At 33.3% G+C, this 22,194-nt stretch overlaps 2 protein-coding genes across 2 annotated transcripts in view; one reads left to right on the top strand and one right to left on the bottom strand.

Moving 5' to 3' along the window:
* tspan9b (tetraspanin 9b) overlaps positions 1-1,203 on the top strand; it is a 14,286-nt gene extending 13,083 nt beyond the window's left edge. Inside the window, exon 3 of the mRNA XM_073837709.1 lies at positions 979-1,203. Within this exon, the coding sequence (XP_073693810.1) occupies positions 979-1,203 (225 nt within the window). The remainder of the gene's footprint in view (positions 1-978) is intronic.
* Positions 1,204-3,915: 2,712 nt separating this feature from the next.
* Positions 3,916-21,848, bottom strand: elapor2b (endosome-lysosome associated apoptosis and autophagy regulator family member 2b). Its single transcript, XM_073838039.1, has 22 exons — positions 21,598-21,848; positions 16,904-17,024; positions 16,503-16,692; positions 16,257-16,404; positions 16,071-16,160; positions 14,786-14,891; positions 14,530-14,679; positions 14,037-14,125; positions 12,987-13,167; positions 12,755-12,883; positions 12,342-12,432; positions 12,155-12,257; positions 11,511-11,648; positions 11,168-11,431; positions 10,916-11,089; positions 9,811-10,000; positions 8,705-8,801; positions 8,522-8,623; positions 7,009-7,135; positions 6,751-6,929; positions 6,499-6,667; positions 3,916-5,125 (listed from the first exon to the last, which is right to left on the bottom strand). Exons 1-22 carry the CDS (start codon positions 21,694-21,696, stop codon positions 5,057-5,059), a joined length of 3,006 nt encoding a protein of 1,001 aa, XP_073694140.1. The 5' UTR covers positions 21,697-21,848; the 3' UTR covers positions 3,916-5,056.
* Between the last annotated feature and the right edge of the window lie 346 nt (positions 21,849-22,194).

The following is a 22,194-nucleotide window of genomic DNA, read 5'->3' as shown; positions in this document are numbered from 1 at the left end:
CTACCAAAAAATGCACAATTTTAATATTGGATATTGGAAATTCAGAAATGCTCTAAAGGAAATTAAAATATAAAATTAGAAAAAAAATATTATTATAATTATTTTAATTATAATATATATATATATATATATATATATATATATATATATATTTTTTTTTTTTTTTTTTTTTTTTTATTATTATATTTTTTCTTTTTAAAATAACTGTTTTCAATTTGAATATATTTTAAAATGTACAAAGTTGAATTTTTAGCATCATTACTCCGGTCACACGATCCTTCAGAAATCATTGTAATATGTTTATTTGCTGCTTAAGAAATATTTTTATATTATTGTTATTATCAATATCTAAAACAGTTGAGTATTTTTTTCAGGATTCTTTGATGAATAGAAAGATCCAAAGATCAGCATTTATCTGAAATAAAAAGCTTCTGTAACATTATACACTATACATTTCAAAAACATGGAGATTTTTTAAAACTGAAATGATAAAAATGATAGAATTATCATTTTAGAAATTAATACTTTTATTTAGCAAGGATGGTTTGAATTCATAAAAAGTGATGATAAAGACATTTACAATGTTTCTATTTCAGATAAAAGCTGTTCTTCTGAACTTTCTATTCATCGAAGGAACCTGAAAAAATTCTACTCAGCTGTTTTCGAATAAATAAATAAATTATTAATAAAATAAATTTAAATTTAAAATATATTCAAATAGAAAAATGCTATTTTAAATAGTAAAAATATTTCAAAATTGTACTGTTTTTGCTGCACTTTAGATCAAATAAATGCAGGCTTGGTGAGCAAAAGAGTCTTCTTTAAAATCTTACAGTTCAAAAACTTTTGACTGACTAGTGTATATATGCTAAATTTTGGCTTCAAATATTCTGATTATTTTAAGGGCATTTCACTGTTTACCCCACTCTCCCCTGTTTTCATTTGTTAGAAGTATGAATGTGTTTATTTGTAAAAAAGTATGTTCCATGTATGAGAGAGCGAGAGAGAGTCTGGGCTAGTCATCTGCTCGCTCAGGGCCTTTGTGTCCTGGTGACTCTGTTCTCGCCTCTGTCTACTCTCTTTGTTTTCTCACTCACTGATCTTTTCAAAGTGCATCTGTACTGCTGGGAGGCAAACGAGCTGTCCTACTCCGCCTACCGTCAGGGAAGAGAGGGAGATGAGATCAAAGGATGCAGGATATAGAGGTTAGGAAATAGAAGGGGAGAAAGACCTAATAACGGCCTCTCTTGAAAACAAACAGCATCATGCAATGGCACCTTAAAGCGTGCAACGAGAGTTAACTTATAAGCCATAACCTTGGCGAACTGTTTGTCGCTCCTGTCATACATTCCTACTCAGTTTGTGAGTGCTGTAGGTATATTTTGATCCACAGATTAAGTAGTCGCTTCATTACACAGTATTGAATTATCAGGATAATTTATTATCAAGTGACATATCCGCATTACTGTTTAACCAACATGATATTTTAAATAAAAAGAAAAATGTTTTAAATAACTGTCTTATATTTCCCTTCAAAAACTAGGTAAAATATGCAATGTTCATATTTTAGCGCACATTAGAGCTAAACACTGGCAAGCTGAATAAGAATAATGAATTTTTTCTTTTTCTTTTTTTTTTTGGAAATGCATTGTGCAGGCATGTTAAATTAATGCATATTAGTGGCAAGTTTTACGTGTTTTTATGCTAATGTTATTGGCAGTCTAGTAGCTCTCACACCTTGGGATATGCAGATTATTGGTTTCTTTCTCAAACTTGGACTGCGCTCATATATTTAGGAGTCACTGATGTTTAAGGTATCTAAGGAGTAAGCCAGGTGAGTCACATCTTGTGTTTACATTTGGTGTTACAATATTTGGGATTTTTGCATTCATTCTACACTCTACTGTGCACATTTACTTAAGTTAAGAATCTTTTAGTGAAACGTTGTTAACCTAACAAGAAGAAACATTCTCAGAATGTTTAGACTTGTTCAGAATTAATTGAATGTGCGTTCAAAGTCTTATGGAAGCCTGTTTCCACTGAATGAAAAATAAAAATGTTATAGCGACTTTTAATCTCACAATTCTGATTTTTTTTCTCAGAATTGCATAATACAAACTCACAATTCTGACTTTTTTCTTGCAAATGCGAGTTTGAATTTCTCAATTCTGACTGTTTTTCTCACAATTCTGAATTGGGAGATATAAACTCGTAATTGCAAGTAACAAAGGAAATTCTGACTAAACTCCAAGAAAAAAAAAGTTTATATCTCGCAATTCTGACTTTATAACTTGCAAATGCGAGTTTATATCATGCAATTCTGACCTTCATTTCTCAGAATTGCAACTTTATTTATCAGGGTTTTCCCTTTATTTTTTAGAATTGCGACTATTTTTCAGAATTGCCACTTTATTCCTCAGAATTGCCACTTTATTTTTTTAAATTCTGACTATTTCTCAATATTGTGACTTTATTTTTCAGAATTGCCACTTTATTAATCAGAATTGCGACTTTATTTCTCAAAATTGGGACTTCATTTTTCAGAATTGCGACTTTATTTCTTTATTTATAAGTATATGTCTCCCAATACTGACTATAACTTGCAATTACGAGTTTTGCCATGTAATTCTGAGAAAAAAGTCAGATATGCTATTTGTTTATATCTCGAAAATTCTGATTTTAAAACTTGCAACTGCGAGTTTATATCATGTAAGTCTGACCTTCATTTCTCAGGATTTTAACTTTATTTATTTAGAATTGCGACTTTATTTTTTAGAATTGCCACTTTAATAACTTTATTTTATGAAGTTTGACTTTTTCTTAATATTGTGACTTTATTTATCATAATTGCAACTTTATTTCTCAGGATTACCAGTTATGTCTCACAATTCTTACTTTATAACTTGCAACTGCAATTTATATCATGCAATTCCTACTTCATTTCTCAGAAATACACATTTATATCTCAGATCTTACTTTATAACTCAGAATTGCCAGTTTATATCTTTATTTGTCAGAATTCTGACTGTATTTCTTAGAATTGTGACTATTTTTTAGAACTACAACGATTTCTCAAAATAGTGTCTTTTGCGAGTTTGTATCTCATGATTCTGAGAAAAAAAGGTAGAACTGTAAGATGTAAACTCACAATTGCAAGACAAAAAGTCAGAATTGCAAGATAAAAAGTCGCAATTACCTTTTTTTTATTCAGTGGCAGAAACGGACTTCCATAGTGTCTTGACTAATATTTCTAAAACATTAGCACAAATACATTATTTATACATCATTCAAGCAATGTTTTATTTCTAAACTGTTTTTGTTGGCGGTTACCTAACATTTTTGAAATATTAAAGAACGTTTAGAATGTTGAGAAAACTAAATTCTAAAATGGAATGTTCCCTTGTTCTAAACCTGTAAGACCTTCATTCATTTTAAGAACACAAATTAAGATATTTTTGATGAAATCTAAGAGCTAGGTAGTAAGGACATTGTTAAATTGTCCATGTGACATCAGTGGTTCAACCGTAGTGTTATGAAGTTAAGAGAATGCTTTTTGTACTCAAAGCAATCAAAAACGACGTCAATTCAACAATTTATGCTCTTCCGTGCGTCGACGCGCGTTCACGAGACAACACAGAAGAGAAGAAATTGTCGAATTAAGTCGTTAGTTTTATTTCCTTTGTGCACAAAAAGTAATCTTATAGCTTCATTTTGCTATTTTACCGGTGTTCTTACTACCTAAAACATTTCATATGCTTTCTTAATTTGTCTTCCGAAGATAAACGAAGGTCTTGCGGGTTTTGGAACGACATGAGGGTCAATAATTAATGACAAAATGTTCATTTTTGCGTCTTATAAACGTATTGTTAGCTAGTCTGGAGTGTTTTTCTGCATGCGTAAAACCCTTGCTCCATGTTTAAAGCGCTCTTAAAGTTTATTAAAGCATAAACAGAATCAGGGAGTAAAACAAAACAGATATTTCAACATAACCTTATACAGCTCGAAATACACAACAATACAAAATACAAAGTAGAAAACGTTATTGTCTCTTGTTCTCCTCAGAGGAGAGATGCGGAGAGAGGACGAACCTCTCTGTAATACATAAAGGAAGGGCCTTTCTTCTCTCTTTTAGATCTGCTGTGTGATGTTTGGCATTGAGCTGAAACTAAAGACGCTCTGTGTGGCGGTAAGTGTATCTCTGTCTCCATCTGTTGGCCAAACACTAGATATATTTGTATGAAAGCTAGTGTGTGAACACGCAAGATAAAATGTATCTTAAAAATGAAGAAATTCTCTTAAACATACTCTTACACACATACCAGCATTTTCTTACACACATTTCAGGCTCATTTTGCAGTATAGTGGTTTCAATTGTTCACACACACACACACACACACACACACACACACACACACACACACACACACACACACACACACATGTTGGGTTTACATGTTTTATGGGGACATTCCATAGGCGTAATGGTTTTCATACTGTACAAACCTTACTTTCTATCGCCCTACACCTACCCTACACCTAAACCTAGCCCTCACAGGAGATTGTGCACACCTTTACTTCCTCAAAAAAACTCATTGTGCATGATTTATAAGCCTGTTTCCCTAATGGGGACCTAAGCAATGTCCCCACAAGGTCAAAATCTACTGGTATTCCTATCCTTGTGGGGACATTTGGTCCCCATAACGTGATGAATACCAGGTACACACACACACACACACACACACCATGATGCAAATGTCCCTGATGCCCCTGTGTCTGTGGGTGAGATCTTGCTTAGTTTAGGGTAACTTTTGACATGTTTTAGCAGTATGTATGCGATAGAGTTACTTTATGGGGCTCATTTTATTTTACCAAGAGAGATTTCCTGCTTTGTGACTCACAACACATTGTATTGAGACCCTACAGAGATATGTTCGGAGACATTTGACAGGGGACGGCTGGAAATACTGAGAAACTTTAGAAGGAGTGTCAAAACGCCGAAAACACCATGAGTGTTTGTCTCTTTCTCTCTGTCAGTGGTGGTTGTCTTTTTTTCCAGTTATCCCCAAACCCATCTCTCTGACTGAGAAGACTTCAGCTGTACTGACTCGCTGCTGTCTCCATCTGCCTGCAGCCAAACACAGGTAAATAAAACATCAGATGAAAACCAAAAACGATACAAAATGTATTTTAGTTAAGCTCAATAAGCATCTGTGGCATGGTTGATTACCGTAGGAAATATGTTTGTATCGTCTCAAAAGTTATTACGGTAGCCTTTAGAGGCCATGTATTATTTTTTAATGTCTTGTTTTTCATTTTCTCATTATCTCATCTCAGAAAAGTTTTTTGAGGTCTTGTTTGTTTCAACAAAAGCCAGAGTACACAACTATTCAAATTTCTTTAGAAAGAAACCTCTTTTGAACACCAAGCCTGCATTTATTTGATCAAAAATACAGTAAAATTAGTAATATTTTGGAATATTGTCACAATTTATTCCTGTGATGCAAAGCTGATTTTTCAGCATCATTACTCAAGTCTTCAGTGTCACATGATCCTTCAGAAATCATTATAATACACTGATTTAGTGTACTATATATATATATATATATATATATATATATAATTTTTTTTTTTTTGGTCAATTCTGAAAACAGCTGCACAGCTTAATATTTTATAGGATTACGTGATTAATAGAAATATTAAAAGAACATATTTAAAAAAAAAAAGATTATTTTGTAACATTATAAATGTTTACTGTAATTTTTGATCAATTAAAATGTCCATGCTGAATATAAGCATTACATTTCTGAAAGAAAACAAATTATTGTGTACTGTATAGTGTATATAATACTACATCATGGGTTATCAAATTAGTTTTTATTTCAATGAAAAATATAAACTATTATTCTTATTATTTAACATTACTATTATTCTTATTATTGTTTGTGTCAAACTTGTGTTGTGCCACCAGTCATTTATTTATAATATCAGATATCATTTGATAACAATGTATGTCCACTAGTACATTATTTATGAGTAAATTTTTTTTAATTTTTTTCTTTGATGAATAGAAAGCTCCATGTATCACCATTTATCTGAAATAAAAAGCTTTTTTAACATTATACACTATACCATTCAAAAGCTTGGAATCAGTATAATGTTTTAAATTTTTTTGGAGAAGAAAATATAGAAATTAATACTTTAATCAATGAAAAGTGATCAAGTGGCACTGAAGACTGCTGATGATGCAACAAATTCAGGAATAAATCACAGGAATGAATTACATTTTTTTAAAAATACATTCAAATAGAAAACAGTTATTTTAAATAGTAAAAATATTTTCCTGTTTTTGCTGTACTTTGAATCAAATAAATGCAGGCTTGATGAGCAGAAAAAAAAAACAATTCTTAAAAAAAACAATAAAAATCTTACTGTTCAAAAACGTTTGACTGTTAGTGTATGAAGTGAACTTATATAATCTGATAGTGGCAAATAACTGACCTTGCTCGCGATAGCTTTCAGTTTACCCAGTAACGAAGCAGTATTTGAGTAAACAACATCGTCCTCATTTTCTTCACCCTCTCCTTCTGCAAGAGCACAGCTGTCCGCGGCTGGCAACTCACAGTCCTTATTGGCCGACATCACTAGTCTGGAGTATTTATACTCAAGCCTGTACAAAACAAGAGAAAAGAGGTCAAAAATAAAAAAGCACATTTTTGTATCTCAAACTGATTTTCAATGACAGCTTGTTACCTTTTGTTCTTTTTCCAGAAATAGCATGTGAGAGAAACCAAGAGGACAGCCACGAAGGCTCCGCCCCCAATTCCGGCCTTCACCCATAAGCTGACCACCTCACAGTGAGCTGAGGTCTTGTTCGGGAGCGATACCCCTTTGGTGCAGAGTTTCGGTTCGTTCCACACATAGAGGGTGTCCTGTTATGAGAAAGATGCATTAAAGGTCAGATAGATCCTGAATAAACTGTACTAGATGCATTTGTAGAAAGAGACGTACCTGCACTCCTCTTTTGCATGCTCCTTCGATCAAATGGTAGTCGGTTTCAGTGCAGAGAGGACAAGCGCTAGAACTCTCCCAGAGGAAGTGAAACTCACAGCCATTACATGTACCTGCTGGGCACTTGCTAAACATATAATTAAGAAATAATGCAGAAGTGATTTTTCATGAATAACATTAGCACATTGTCTTTTCTTTAAGCAAGGAAAATTGTTTGTAGAGGTAATTAATCAGTCCGACATTTTTTGAGGATGCATTCCTTATTAACATTTCCCATTTCACAAACAGAAAATTTGAAAATGCAAATCTGCAAGAAATTAATCTTCATTGCACATTTGCAACTGGCCTGCAGACCTTTGAATGTTGTTTGTATTAGCATTTATATTAACAATGGTGTTTCACACTTGGGTAATATTTCAGTTGATAATTCAGGCAGCCGATGATACTTGCAAAGAATGCAAATGATGCATATTAGAAAAATGCACATTTTTGTGACACATCCCATCTGTGTTTTATTAAAAAATAAATTATCCATAGAGTGTTTTTTCCATTTACTCAGACGCTCTGCTATGCACATTTAATCCGTTAAACATAATTTATGTTTACTTGGTCCTAAAATACAGTTTGGGATCAGTAAGATTTTTAATGTTTTTTTTTTTAAAGAAGGCTTTTCTGCTCATTTATTTGATTAAAAATACAGCAAAAACAGTAATATTGTGAAATATTATTGCAATTTAAAATAGCAGTTTTCTATTTAAATATACTTTAAAATATAATTTATTCCTGTGATGCAAAGCTGATTTTTCAGCATCATTACTCCAGTCTTCAGTGTTACATGATCCTTCAGAAGTCATGCTAAAAGGTATTGGAGCCTGTGATACTTTTTTCAGGATTCTTTGTTTAATGAAACGTTAAAAAGAACAGCATTTATTCAAAATAGAAAGATTTTCTGACAGTATAAGTTTTTACTATCACTTTTTTATCAATTTAACCCACCCTTACTGAATAAAAGTATTAATTTATTTTAAAGAAAGAAGACAAGTAAAACTGACCCCCAACTTTAAATGGTAGTGTATATTGTTACAAAGATTTCTATTTTAAATAAATGCTGTTCTTTTTAATGTTTTATTCGTCAAATAATCTTGAATAAATATCACAGGTTCCAAAAAAAATATTAAGCAGCATAACTGTTTCCAACATTGATAATAAATCAGCCTATTAGAATGATTTCTGAAGGATCACGTGAAATTGAAGACTGGAGTTATGATGCTGAAAATTCATTAAATTCCATTATAAAAGTATATTAAAATTGAAAACCGCTATTTTAAATTGCAATAATATTCACAATATTACATTTTTTTCAGTATTTTTTAATTACATAAATGCCGCCTTGATGAGCATAAGAGACTTCTTTAAAAAACATAAAAAATGTTACTGATCCCAATCTTTTAAATGGCAGTGTGCATACATTTACAAACAATTACAGATATATTAAAAATAGAAACGCACGCACCTTGGCACAGTGAGCTCACTGCGTGGACTCTTCTCAGCATTGCAACGAAGAGTCACGACTGTGCTACGACCGTTCAGACAGGATGCTGTGGGTTGTGGAGAGCTGAGGTGATAAAAATATACATGAAATATCATTGCACACATCAGCTACCTATTTTAAACTAGTTAATCTTTCTTTATTTACCGATAGAAGAAGTTGATGTCTGGAACTTTCAATGAAGACTCAGGAAAGAGGTCTGAGCTGACAGTGATCCCATCCAGACTGCTATCAACAGATGCTCCTGAGAAACCCAAGCATGAAGGAAGTGAGACGAGTAAGCAGTACACCTTTTTCCAAAATTGTTTTAAAAAAAAATTACAAATAAATTAGAACTAAATATAGGGTTGGTATTTCTTTTTTCAATTGGGAAAAAACTTTTTTTGAGAAAAACATTCCAGGATTTTTCTCCATATAGTGGACTTTAATGGGGATCAGCGGGTTGAAGGTCCAAATTGCAGTTTTAATGCAGCTTCAGAGGGCTCTACACAATCCCAGTTGAGGATGCACTTTTTAACCACAGTTGAGGATGCACTTTTTAACCACAAATGCTTGCACTAGCTCACGCTTAAAAGGTCACATGTGACATATGCGGAAGTACCGACCCAGTGTTTACAAAGCGAACGTGCAAAGAAAGTCAAACAGCCTTTACTAAAAAAGGTAAATCAACAATGTTGGATAATTTTGAAGTTGGAGGAGAATATGGAGCCCTACCCTACCTTTTTGAACCGTTAAACCATAGATGCACATCACAGAGCTAGTGCAAGATGAGCATTTGTTGTTAAAAAGTATATACATTTTAATTTACTTTGGAAAATGACATTTATTTCGCTAGATAAGACCCTTATTCCTTGTCTGGGATCGTGTAGAGTCCTTTGAAGCTGCACTGAAACTGCAATTTGGACCTTCGACCCATTGGCTCCCATTAAAGTTCACTATATGTAGAAAAATCCTGTAATGTTTTTCTCAGAAACCTTCATTTCTTTGCAACTGAAGAAAGAAAAACATGAACATCTTGGATGACATGGAGGTGAGTAAATTATCAGGAAATTTTTATTCTGGAAGTGAACTTCTCCTTTAACAGAGAAAAAAGCTCTTCAAATTCAAATCGTGATAATATATTGCATATAATTTCAAATATATGCAGCTTTAGTAAGCAAAAGAGACTTCTTTTAAAAGCAATTAACAGTCTTACTGACCCCAAACTTCTGAACAGCAGTGTATGTTAAATACCATTAAAGAAATAAGCTTACCAAGGAAAGTGTCAGCCAGGCTGATGGACTGGGACGACAGGGATGTTCTAAAGCCCCGTCCGTCTGCAGGGATGATGGTTGATTGGCACACAAAAGTCTCGACGAAATTGTTAAGGTCAGCAGATTCATTTTGCAAGTCCTTACTAGACAGATCCGTCACATTGTCAGTGCACACCGCCACTTTCCTCCCCTGCGACAGAAAGCAAATATGCAATGACTAGTAGATAATTTTAAGAGAGAAGTTCACTTCCAGAAAGAAAATTTTCTGGCAATTTACTCATCCCCATGTCATCCAAGTTCATGTTTTTCTTTCTTCGGTTGAAAAGAAATTGTTTTTGAGGAAAACATTCTAGGATTTTTCTCCATATAGTGGACTTTAATGAGGATCAATGTGTTGAAGGTCCAAATTGCAGTTTCAAAGCAGCTTCAAAGGGCTCTACACGATCCCAGCCAAGGAATAAGGGTCTGGTCTAGCTTAATGATATGGCATTTTGTTAAAAGATTAAAATTTATATACTTTTTAACCACAAATGCTCATCTTGCACTAGCTCTGCGATGTGCGTGCACCTCTTCACACATTGCGTAATCACTTTGGAAAAGTCATGCGTGTTTAGTTATCATCTGTGTACTTCGGTTAAATTTTCGGTTAAAAATCTCTACATTTCTTTGCACGTTCACTTTGTGAACACTGAGTTGGTACTTCTGCCTACATTATACATGTGTAATTACTTAATGCTTGAGGTCAAGCTAGTGCAAGATGAACATTTGTGGCTAAAAAGTATATGAATTTGTATTTTTCTTAGTAAATGAGCGATTGTTTCGCTAGATAAGACCCTTATTTCTTGGCTGGGATCGAGTCCTTTGAAGCTGCATTGAAACTGCAATTTGGACCTTTAACCCAAGTGACATCAAAAAATCTTGGAATGTTTTCCTCAAAAACTAAATTCCTTTTTGACTGAAGAAAGAAAGACATGAACATCTTGGATGACACAGGGGTGAGTAAATTATCAGTGCAAGTGAATTTCTCCTTTAGGAACTAAAAAAGCCATTTCTATTTTCTATCAAAGCAATCTATTTTTAGTCAGATATGTTTATGTGAGAGTACCTCAGCTCCACACAGGCTGATATTAAACTGATGGTAGTATTTAGTTCCCTTGGAGGTGAAACTAGGCCCATTCATGATCGACCCCACTGTACTCAAGGCACTCAGATCATAGGTCAGTGTTCGGTTCTGTTCCATATGCGAAAAGCTGCAGTCATTAAAACACGAAGAGTGCTCCTGGACACACAAATAGAACATGTTAAACAGTGTTAAAAATCAGCATAGTCATGCATTTTCTTTTGGGTTTACTCAAACCTTGTTGCTCTTGCTTCCAGGACCACATGGCTGACAGGCCTCATGACCATAAATGTGATGCCCAGAGAGGAAAGTGTTAGGCGGGCACTCCTGGCACTGGTTGGTGTCTTTGTTGATGAAGTGTCCAGCAGGACAGGGGACGCAGGAAGAGCCATCCTGCTGACTCATCATAGCACAGGCGTGGCAACCAGACGCTGAGCCATCCATCGCATTAGTCACCGTAATCGAGTAGATCTTCGCAATGTCATTGACATACTGACGCACCTGAGAGAGAAAGCTGCAGCAAATGAGAACTTTGAGGTATGTTAGATGCATTTCTGTGATTTTTTAGGCGAATACTTACATCGGTGGCTTTGTTGGTGCGTTGGAAAGCCCATGTGTAAGACACAGAAGCATTTTTGGTCATGATGTGAGTGTACGCTTGTCTGATTTTACTCCCTACCCATGATTCCACAACATTTGTGCTCTTCCTGTTTACATCCTATGGAGAAAATGCACTGATTTGTTAAATAACTCATAGATTAAGATATATTTAAAACCAGTTTTAAGTAGCACGGGTACATTTGTAGCAATAGTCAAAAGTACATTGTATGGGTCAAAATTGACACATTTTTCTTTTATGCCAAAAATCATTAGGATATTATGTAAAGATCATGTTCCATGAAGATATTTTGTAAATTTATTTTCGTAATTTTTGATTAGTAATATGCATTGCTAAGAACTTCATTCAGACAACTTTAAAAGTGATTTTCTCAATATTTAGATTTTTTGCACCCTCAGATATTCTAGTTGTATCTCAGCCAAATATTGTCCTATCCTAACATAAATCTCAATTTAGAGAAACTGACCCTAATGACCCTAATGACTTATTATCCAGGGTCCCATTTTTGTTGTTAATGTTGTGAGGTGACAATCTAGCATGCTACTTTTTCTTTATTTTTGCAAACTATTTCACATACTTTCATTTTACATAATTTCTCATCTTACTATCATAAAATAGAGTTCGCAGTCTGCGCTGCAGCTGGTCTCGAAGATAAACGTGATTCGGCCGAACTCAGTAGCTGAAGCATCGTCCACAGAAGTAGGAAGTCTGAGAGAGAAATAAAAAGAGGCCACTTGTAAATATTCTATGCACAATCGGCATTTTAACACTGGAATTGTAGATTTGACTCACTTGAATCCAGGCACTCGTAAATTTAAGATGAGGTAGTCATTATCTGAGCCACCCACTCCACTACGAATGTGGTCACCCGCCACTTCCCAACCTATGAAAAAGCAAATGAGAATTGGATAACATGTTTGACCATTGGACATGCTATATTTCAAGTAATTATTATATAGATATAGATATTTATGTCTTCATATTAAATGAAAGACAACACTGAAAATATGTTTTTCAATTGCTGTCTTTGCAGGGTCAGAAAGCTCTCAGATTTCATGAAAAATATTTTAGTTTGTGTTGTGAAGATGAATGAAGGTCTCAGGAGTTTGGAACGACAAATAATGACACAATTATCATTTTTGGACGAAATATCCCTTTAATTTTTTATTTCAGTTTTAGTTCTAGTTAGTTTTAGTAGTATTTACCATTCATTTCATCACATTTGGAGTTGCCCACATTAAAACAAGACGATTTCATATTCCTCGGCAGGATGTTCCACCACTTGTATTCGTATCCCAAAGAAGGTTCAGTTCCTCCTGGGCATCTTTGACATTCTGTGCCAGAAGAAATCTTCTCCGTTACACACCAGTACTGGTAAACCAACATTGTTGCATAATACATGAGTATGTATCTATGTTAATGTGTGTATCTATATACCTGTGGTGCCATCAGAATAGGTGCCTTGAGGGCAGGGTAAACAAGTGGAAGTGTTGTGCATGTAAAAGCCTGGATTGCAGGGTGGACAGTCCTCTTTTTCTCCAGAAGGGGGCAGTGTCACAGCACTGGTCACATTCTCTACACACACCTGAGGCTCCACCCATCTGTACAGTATCTGGGTCTAAAACAATACAGCAATAAAAAATTAACAAATTATACACATACAGTGGTGGCCAAAATTATTAGAACACTAGTATTTTCAAATGGTTTTAAGTCAGTTATTTCTATGTGTCACTAGGAAATATCAGTTTACATTTCCAAACATTCGTCTTGCCATTAATTGTAATAATCCAGTGAGATTTTTGTTTGCACAATGAGTCTGACAACAGCCAGTGCTCCACACAGAGATCTGATCCCATCCTCATCCAGTCTGTCTGGAATGACATGAAGAAATACAACAAACTGAGACTAAATCCAGAAGTCTCCAAGAAACCTTCCTGCAAAGCTACCTGAAAATCTATGCATAAGTGCACCTAAGGCAAAAGCTGCTTTAAAAAAAAGGACGGTCACAACAAATGTTGATTTATTTTAGTTAATAAAAGTTAATTTCTAAAAAATCTATTATGACGTTATATTTCACAGCATCCTCATTTTACAGCATTTTACACTTTTAATAGTACTGTAGCTTTGCAGGTAGGTTTCTAGAAGCACCTAGGAGACATTGACACAGTTCCTCTAGATTTAGTCTGTGTCAGTTTGTTGTGTTTCGTCATGTCGTTCCAGACAGACTGGATGAGGATGAGATCAGATCTCTGTGTGGAGCACTGGCTGTTGTCAGACTCCCTGTGCAAACAAAAATCACACTCGATCATTACAATTAATGGCAAAATGCATGTTTGGAAATGTAAACTGATAATTACTACTGGCACACTACAGCAAAAGATAGAAATAACTGATGTAAAACCATTTTAGTTGGGGAAAATACTAGTGTTTTAATAATTTTGGCCACCACTGTAATTTACAACAAAATCATTCTGCATTATATCCCACCTTGCCATCGCTATCACAGGCCGTGTGGATTTGAAAATAGTCTTTCTCTGAACAAGGAGGCCTCTCTTTACACTGCGACCATCCCTCATCTAGAATAACACACATGTAGAGAGACATTAGAATGTCCTTTTTTCCCATTCCAGAATTTCTAAATGGTCTAAAATTTCCAAATTTATATATTTTATCAGTCTCCACTGCGCCCAGTTATTTTTAGCTGCACAAAACAGCCTGTTTTGCTGCTTGATATTGCAAATTGCTGTGTCTTACCATGCTATTTTAATGTATTGTTTTAATTATGAACACACTGGTTTGTAGTGCAAACAGTTTTAGTGTTTACTGCACATTGTTATTCTTGTCTTGAACTGGAAGTGGTTTTAAAGCCCATAGGCTTACGTCCACATTGAAAAAAAGGTGGATTGGATTCTTGCTTAAATGATCACAACAAGCTGTATGCAGATTGTTTGGCACAACAAAGAATGTAAGAAATACGTACGGGAGTACTGTGTTTCGGAGCATGGTGTACACGAACTGGCTCCCTTTCCAGAGTAAGTGTTCCTGGGACAAAGGTCACACGAAGAAGAGCCTGGGGTTTTACTGAAGGTGCCCGGCCTGCATGGAAAACACTCTGACGTATACGCCACACCTGCTCACAAAACGTGAGAAAAAAACGTAATATAAGCATGAAATATCACAACGCAAATTGTTTTGTCATAATGAAGGGTGTGGGACATGAAATTAGAATCGCACACCATCGATCTGGATGTTCTTCAAAAGGACCGGCTTCACTGGTTTCCCACCCAAGAGCATTCCTGTGGTTCTCCAGTAGAGAATATTAGTGCCTGACTTCAGATTTACCTGTGATATACAAAAATAGCTACATTAGATACCAATACTGCAAAATCTTTAAAGGGACAGTCCACCCAAAAAATGAAAAATCTGTTTTCTCACTCAAATTTTGTAATTGGAACACAAAAGAATATAAGGTCGTGGTCAAAAGTTTACATACTTCTTGCAGAATCTGCAAAATGGTAATTATTTTACCAAAATAAGAGGGGTCATACAAAATGCAAGTTATTTTTTATTTAGAACTGACCTCAATAAGATATTTCACATAAAAAATGTTTACATATAGTTCACAAGAGAAAATAATAGTTGAATTAATAAAAATGACCCAGTTCAAAAGTTTACATACACTTGATTCTTAATACTGTGTTGTTACCTGAATGACCCACAGCTGTGTTTTTTTTAGTTGTTTATGAGTCCCTTGTTTGCCCTGAACAGTTGCCTGCTGTTCTTCAGAAAAATCCTTCAGGTCCCACAAATTCTTTGGTTTTTCAGCATTTTTGTGTATTTGAACCCTTTCCAACAATGACTGTATGATTTTGAGATTCATCTTTTCACACTGAGGACAACTGAGAGACTCATATGCAGCTATTACAGAAGGTTCAAACACTCACTGATGCATGAAGAGCCGGGGGGAAACTTTTGAACAGATTGGGAATGTGTGCCTTTTTCATACTTTGCCTAAATATATGTATTTTTTTATTTACTACTGCCCTTCAGAAGCTACAAAAGATACCTACATGTTTCCCAGAACACAAAACAAATTAAATTTACCCTGATCTTCAGATTCAAAAAGCTTTCACCCCCAGCTCTTAATGCATCGTGTTTTCTTCTGAAGCATCAGTGAGTGTTTGAGCCTTCTGGAATAGTTGCAACTGAGCCCCTCAGTTGTCCTCAGTGTGAAAAGATGGCTCATACAGCCATTGTTGGAAAGGGTTTAAATACACAAAAATGCTGAAAAACCAGAGAATATGTGGAACCTGAAGGATTTTTCAGAAGAACAGCAGGCAGTTTAACTTTTTAGGACAAACAAGAGACTCATTAACAACTATCACTAAAAAAAACCCCACAGCTGTGGATCATTTGGAGCACAGATTTGGAGTGACATAATGAGTAAATGATGACGGAATGTTAATTTTTGGCTGAACTGTCCTTTTAAATATAAAAAAAAAAATATCCAAAATGACTAACCGTATGGGTTCCCCACTCTCCATTAGTGGTGAGTTTGATCCATTTCTCACTCCCTGTCTGGTCCATCTCCTGACATTGGTCATTCTGAATCTTTACCAAAATAAAACATGATATTTTATTTTAGTAATATATTTTTGCTTCAATACATAACACAGAAAAAAGAAAGATATATAAGGTAAAACGCACAAAGAACTCAAAGAAGACGTTGCTGTCGACATATTGATAGTCAAAAGAGACGGATCCCTGCTTCATGAGGTGCACCGCATACACCAGCGAAACTGTGCAGTCGTCCCGATTAGATTCCAAATGAGTTCCCTGAGCTGTCCATGAAGAACTGCAATTGACAGATAGATCCAGAGGTGTAAAAGCTTAAAGAATAGAGTACATGCATATATATATATATATATATCAGGCTTGTAACTTGGCACTGACTTGTTGCAGGTCATTGAGTCATCCCCTGAACCTCCTGAGTCCATGTATGTTGCCAAACTGCTGAATCCCGCAGGGATGGAGTCCCACTGGTCGAAACGCACGCCGCTGCCCAGCGAATAAGAGCCAGCCGCACATGATGTGCACCGCTGGGATGACATCTCTAAAAACTCCCCGGCTTCACAAGAAAAAGCTAGAAGCACAAGAAGTAAGCACAGACTGTGTTTGCATAGTGACACAATACAAAATGAAACATTGTAATGGCACAAATGTCAAAGCTTTTGATAGCAAAATATAAACCAATGAAATGTTCTCATAGTGTGCTTAGCTAACTTTTTTTCAGTTTAAATGTCACTTAGTTTGATTTTTGAAGTCATGCTATGCATGTTCATTTGTTTTCTTACTGCAGTCTGTGCCTCTGACCGGCTCTGGAAGGCCTGAGCAGCTTTCCTGTCTGTGAGGAATGGCAACTCTCCATCTGGAGCCTGTGCTGTCACACTCTGTGTACTCAAAGTAGTAGTCTGTCTGAAACACACATGCACACATTGACATGTTCAAACGTTTACTTCAAACACAAGTTTGTATAAAAGAGAACCTTTTAACCACCAACATTTTATTTTTTAGAATCTTTTAAGAAATAGAATATTTTAACATACAATATACAATATAATATTATAATAATATTATAATATTATTATTTTTATTTTTTTTTCTGAAATACATTCATATTCACACTGACAAAGAAAACGTTTAATATTTAGAATATTAAAATATTTTTTATTTTAATGCAGTGATTTTTTTGTTCTATTTGGTAATGTGTGCGGCTTTTGCCACCAGAACATCTTAAGTTTACTTTACCACACAGCTTTCTGTGTTAATATATATATATATATATATATATATATATATAGAGAGAGAGAGAGAGAGAGAGAGAGAGAGAGAGAGAGAGAGAGATTATTAAAATATTAAATTAAAATAAAATTTTGGCTTAGGGTTAGGTTAAGGTTTTATTTAGACATCCATACAAAAAGGTTCTTAGCAAAAATGAATAATGAAATTAAATTCTGGATACATGTGCCAAAAGGGAGAACATTTATTTTGATATGCATAAAAAAGGTTTTTAGCAAAAAATATAATTAAATTAAATTCTGGATACATAAAATCCTGGATACATGTGCCAAAAGGGAGAACATTTATTTTGATATGCATAAAAAAGGTTTTTAGCAAAAAATATAATTAAATTAAATTCTGGATACATAAAATCGTGAATACATGTGCCAAAAAAGGGGAGAATTTTTTTTGACATTCATAAAAAGGTTTTTAACTAACAAAATAAATAAATAAAAAGTAAAATAAAATATTAGATACATGTGCCAAAGAAGGGAGAAGTTTTACTTTGACATGCATAAGGTTTTTAGCTAAATAAATAATAAAATAAAACAAAACAAAATTGATTTTGGCATGCATAAAAAAGGTTTTTAGCTAAATAAATGAATTAAATAATATAATAAAATCCTGGTTACATGTGGCCAAAAAGATAACATTTATTTTTACATGCATAAAAAGGCTTTCAGCTAAGATCAAATCAAATCCTGGATACATGTGCCAAAGAAGAGAGAAAATGTATTACTACATGCATAAAAAATGGTTTTATCTAAATAAATAAATAATAAAGCAAAATAAATCCTGGATACAAAAAAAAAAAAAACTTATTTTGACATGCATAAAAAAAGTTTTTTAGCTAAATAAATAAATGAATAAAAATATTAAATTAAAATCCTGGATACATGTAACAAAAAGGGAGAAAATTTATTTTGACGTGCATGCAAAAAAGGTTTTAGCGTAAATAAATAATTAAATTAAATTAAATTCTGGATACATAAAATCCTAGATATATGTGCCAAAAAGGGAGAAAATTTATTTTGACATTCATAAAAAAAGGTTTTTAGCTAACAAAAGAAATAAATACAAAATAAAATAAAATCTTGGATACTTGTTCCAAAGAAGGGAGAAGTAAGGTTTTTAGCAAAATAAATAAATTAATAAAATAATAAAATAAATTCCAGGATACGTGTAACAAAAAGGGAGAAATTTTATTTTCACATTCATAAAAAAAGGGTTTTAGCTAAATAAATAAATAATAAAATAAAATAAATCCTGGATACATAAAAAAACAGACTAAATTGATTTTGACATGCATAAAAAAGGTTTTAATAAAAAATAACAATACAATACAATACAATACAATACTGGATACATGTGCCAAAAAAGCAACAAAAATTATTTTTAAAAAGCGACAAAATTTATTTTGACATGCATAAAAATTGTTTTTTAGCAAAAATAAATACATAAAACTAAATAAAACTAAATAAAATAATACAATAAAATCCTGGATACGTGTTCCAAAAAAGTTTTTATCAAAAAATAAAATATAAAATTAAATAAAAATAATACAATAAAATTAAATTTATTTGCTCTTCAATCACAGGTAGCTTTACAGAAGGTACCCTATTAAAACATATGGTCATGTTACATAATCTGTGCCATTTTTTAAATAGGCAGCTGCCACATCTCACCTGTTCTTTTACTGTTTCCAAAACACACAAACTCTCAGGCACATATAACCAATAGATATATATACTGTGTGTGTGTGTACAATAGCGCGGGGGATGGGGACGCTCTGTCTCCCTGCCTTCTGTCCCCGGACAGTCGCCAGGGCAACGGCCAGGAGCCCTGTGACTGTTGTCATGACAATCACTCATTGATTTTGGTTGTGGCCGGTAATGAATTAGAGTCTGATATAGACTGATAACAACCTGAAATAATGAGGCCTCTAAATACCTCCCGTGTGTGTGCGTCTTTGTTGACAGATCTGTAATGCAAATCAGTGTGTGTGTGTGTGTGTGTGTGTGTGTGTGTGTGTGAGTGTGTGAGTGTGCAATGCTCTGAAACGCAGCGATTGTTCTCTACTCCTTTAGGGGCCTGGCACACACACAAAAGCCAAATCAACCGCATACACAGACACAGGTAAGAGCACATTTTTTATTTTATTTTATTTTGTTTATTTATTTTTTTGCTTTATTTTATTTAGTGTTTTGTTTATTTTATTTAGTGTTTTATTTTATTTACCTTTTTTATGCATGTCAGAATAAACTTTGTCCATGATTTTTTGCGCACATGTATCCAGAATTTTATGTATGCAGGAATTTAATTTAATTTAATTTAATTTAATTTTGCATAGATATAAAATAAAACAAATTAAATAAATCTTGGATACATGTGCAAAAAATAAATACATAAATAAAAATTATTTATTTACCAATATTAAAAAATAAAATAAAAACAGCTATAAATCATGTATCCAGGATTTTATGTATCCAGTATTTATTTTATTTTATTTTAATTTATTTTGCTAAAAAAAGAATTTTATATATATATAAATTATATTTATATATAATTTTTAAATTATATTAATATAATATAAATATATAAATTATATTAATATTTATATTGGCACATGCTTCCAGAATTGACTGATTTATTTTATATCTGTGTTCAAATAAAATAAAATACAATAAAATAAAATCCTGGATACATAAAATCTGGGATACATGATTTATTTATTTTGTTTGTTTGTTTTGCTAAAAATATTTATTTTATTTATTTATTTTCTTTTCTTTTTTGCACAGGATTTATTTTATTTATTTTATTTTTTATCTGTGTTAAAATAAAATAAAATAAAATTGAAACTAAATCCTGGATACATAAATAAATGTAAATAAAATTTGCATTAATTAATTAATTCATTTATTTATTTATTAAGCGAAAAAAAAACTTTTATATTTGTTTTCAAATAAAATAAAATAAATCCTGAATACACTATTTTCAATTATTTATTTATTTATTTGTTTGTTTGTTTTGCAATTTTTTTATTTATTTATTTATTTATTTATTTATTTGCACATGTATCCAGGATTTATTTAATTTATTTTATATTTGTGTTAAAATAAAATAAAATTACTCCTGGATGCATAAAATCCTGCATACAATATTTATTTTATTTATTTATATTTATTTATTTAGCTTAGAAAATACTTTTATTTATGTATTTATTTTTTTGCACGTATATCCATGATTTATTTAATTTATTTTATATCTATGTTAGTTTAAATAAAAAATAAAAAAACTTGTGTAAAACAATCACAAAAAAACATGGACAAAATTTATTTTGACATGCATAAAAAAGGTTATTAAATATTCCAAGATTATTTAGCATATAACCATAATACAGTGTAATAAAGCTGTTGCCTTCATAAATACATCCCATTGGTGGTGCCTGTCATCTGGTAATGTTTGGTTACAGCAAACACATTATCACTAATGGTGCACCTGCACCTGCCACTATTACCCAGCATCCCCCACAAAGACCCTTAAAGAAACAGTTCACCTCAAAAATAAGATTCTGTCATTATTACTCAGCCAAAACTGTTCAAAAACAGCATTATAGATATAAAGCAGAATATTTTAATTTTCTATACAATAAAAGCACGTAGTAACTAAGGCTGTCATCCATCCTCTCGTTTTAGGGTGAAGTGGCCCTTTAATATGTGCGTCTTTGTATGCAAATATGGATGAGGAGATCAAAACACCACACTGACTGACTCTTTTCACATTAAATGTAGGGTGGAGACCCTCAGAGCTTATTCCCATTGTATAAATATGTTTAAAGTTCATATAAATACATTTTACAAGCTTTATGCAACCGCATAACACACAATAATCGAGCTGATTGGCCAGCTGAGCGCCGCGTCATCATATTATAGGATCCGTCGTAACCATTTTAATGTCAATAACAAGATGTTCTTTTTATTTTTCTTTGTCCATACATAAGACTTATGTCTGTGTTTAATAATACATAAAAGGGCTAACACGCATTTTAGACGCTCTCAATCACAGCCTATATCATATTTAACGTTAGTATTAATTTTAAATAGTGACAAACAGAGACAAAACGTACCTACGCCGTGACTAATTTAAAACGCTCTTTGTGTTTGATGTTAAAATGTATAATACAAAAAGATGACATGTTGTCGTTTACCTCTTTACACTGTGGCAGGTTGCCTGACGCTCGGGCGCAGAGGAAGAGGGTTACAAAGCGCACAAAATAACAGGATGTCCAAAGTGCCCTCTTCTCCATCGCATAAAGGCTTGAATTGGAGGAAAACAAGAGATGCTGAGGATCCAAGTGAAGATGAAGAGGTTTCGCGATGTCTCTGCGCGTAAACTACAGCATAAATGCGAACACGCTGCGCTCTGCTCAACGATAAGCTCCTACTGTAGTTGCGCTTATGGGGCTTTGATTGACAGCTCGCGTCTGACGTCACGCTCGTCTGGTCTCACAGTTAATTAGGCGTTTTTTTTTTTTAGGCCAAGTTAACCTTTTTGTTAACTCAGCTGAATTTCAGATTCAGATTTTTATCAAATAAAATACATAAATTAAATATGAACAAACAACACTCATACGATGTTGTTTTCAGTTTAGTTCTTACTGGGAGGGCATCATAGAGAAGATGCACAGTAAATAATTCAGTAATATTACACAGTTGCATAACCTAATTTATTTATTGTCAGGATGAGAGGAAACAAGGTGAAAACGGGAAACAACAATGCAATTGAGTGAAATAAAGAATTGCAT

Source organism: Garra rufa, chromosome 4 (assembly GCF_049309525.1).
Source record: "Garra rufa chromosome 4, GarRuf1.0, whole genome shotgun sequence".
NCBI lineage: Eukaryota > Metazoa > Chordata > Actinopteri > Cypriniformes > Cyprinidae > Garra > Garra rufa.
The sequence above is the reverse complement of the archived record's forward strand: the minus strand, read 5'-3'. Positions and strand labels throughout refer to the sequence as shown.

Bases quoted from the DNA above. Each gene is read 5' to 3' on its own strand.
- elapor2b (XM_073838039.1), bottom strand. From the start codon at position 21,696: ATGGAGAAGAGGGCACTTTGGACATCCTGTTATTTTGTGCGCTTTGTA. The intron at 17,025-21,597 runs GTAAACGACAAC...TGTGTGTTTCAG, and splicing joins ACCTGCCACAGTGTAAAGAG to ACAGACTACTACTTTGAGTA. The intron at 16,693-16,903 runs GTAAGAAAACAA...TTGTGCTTCTAG, and splicing joins GGTCAGAGGCACAGACTGCA to CTTTTTCTTGTGAAGCCGGG.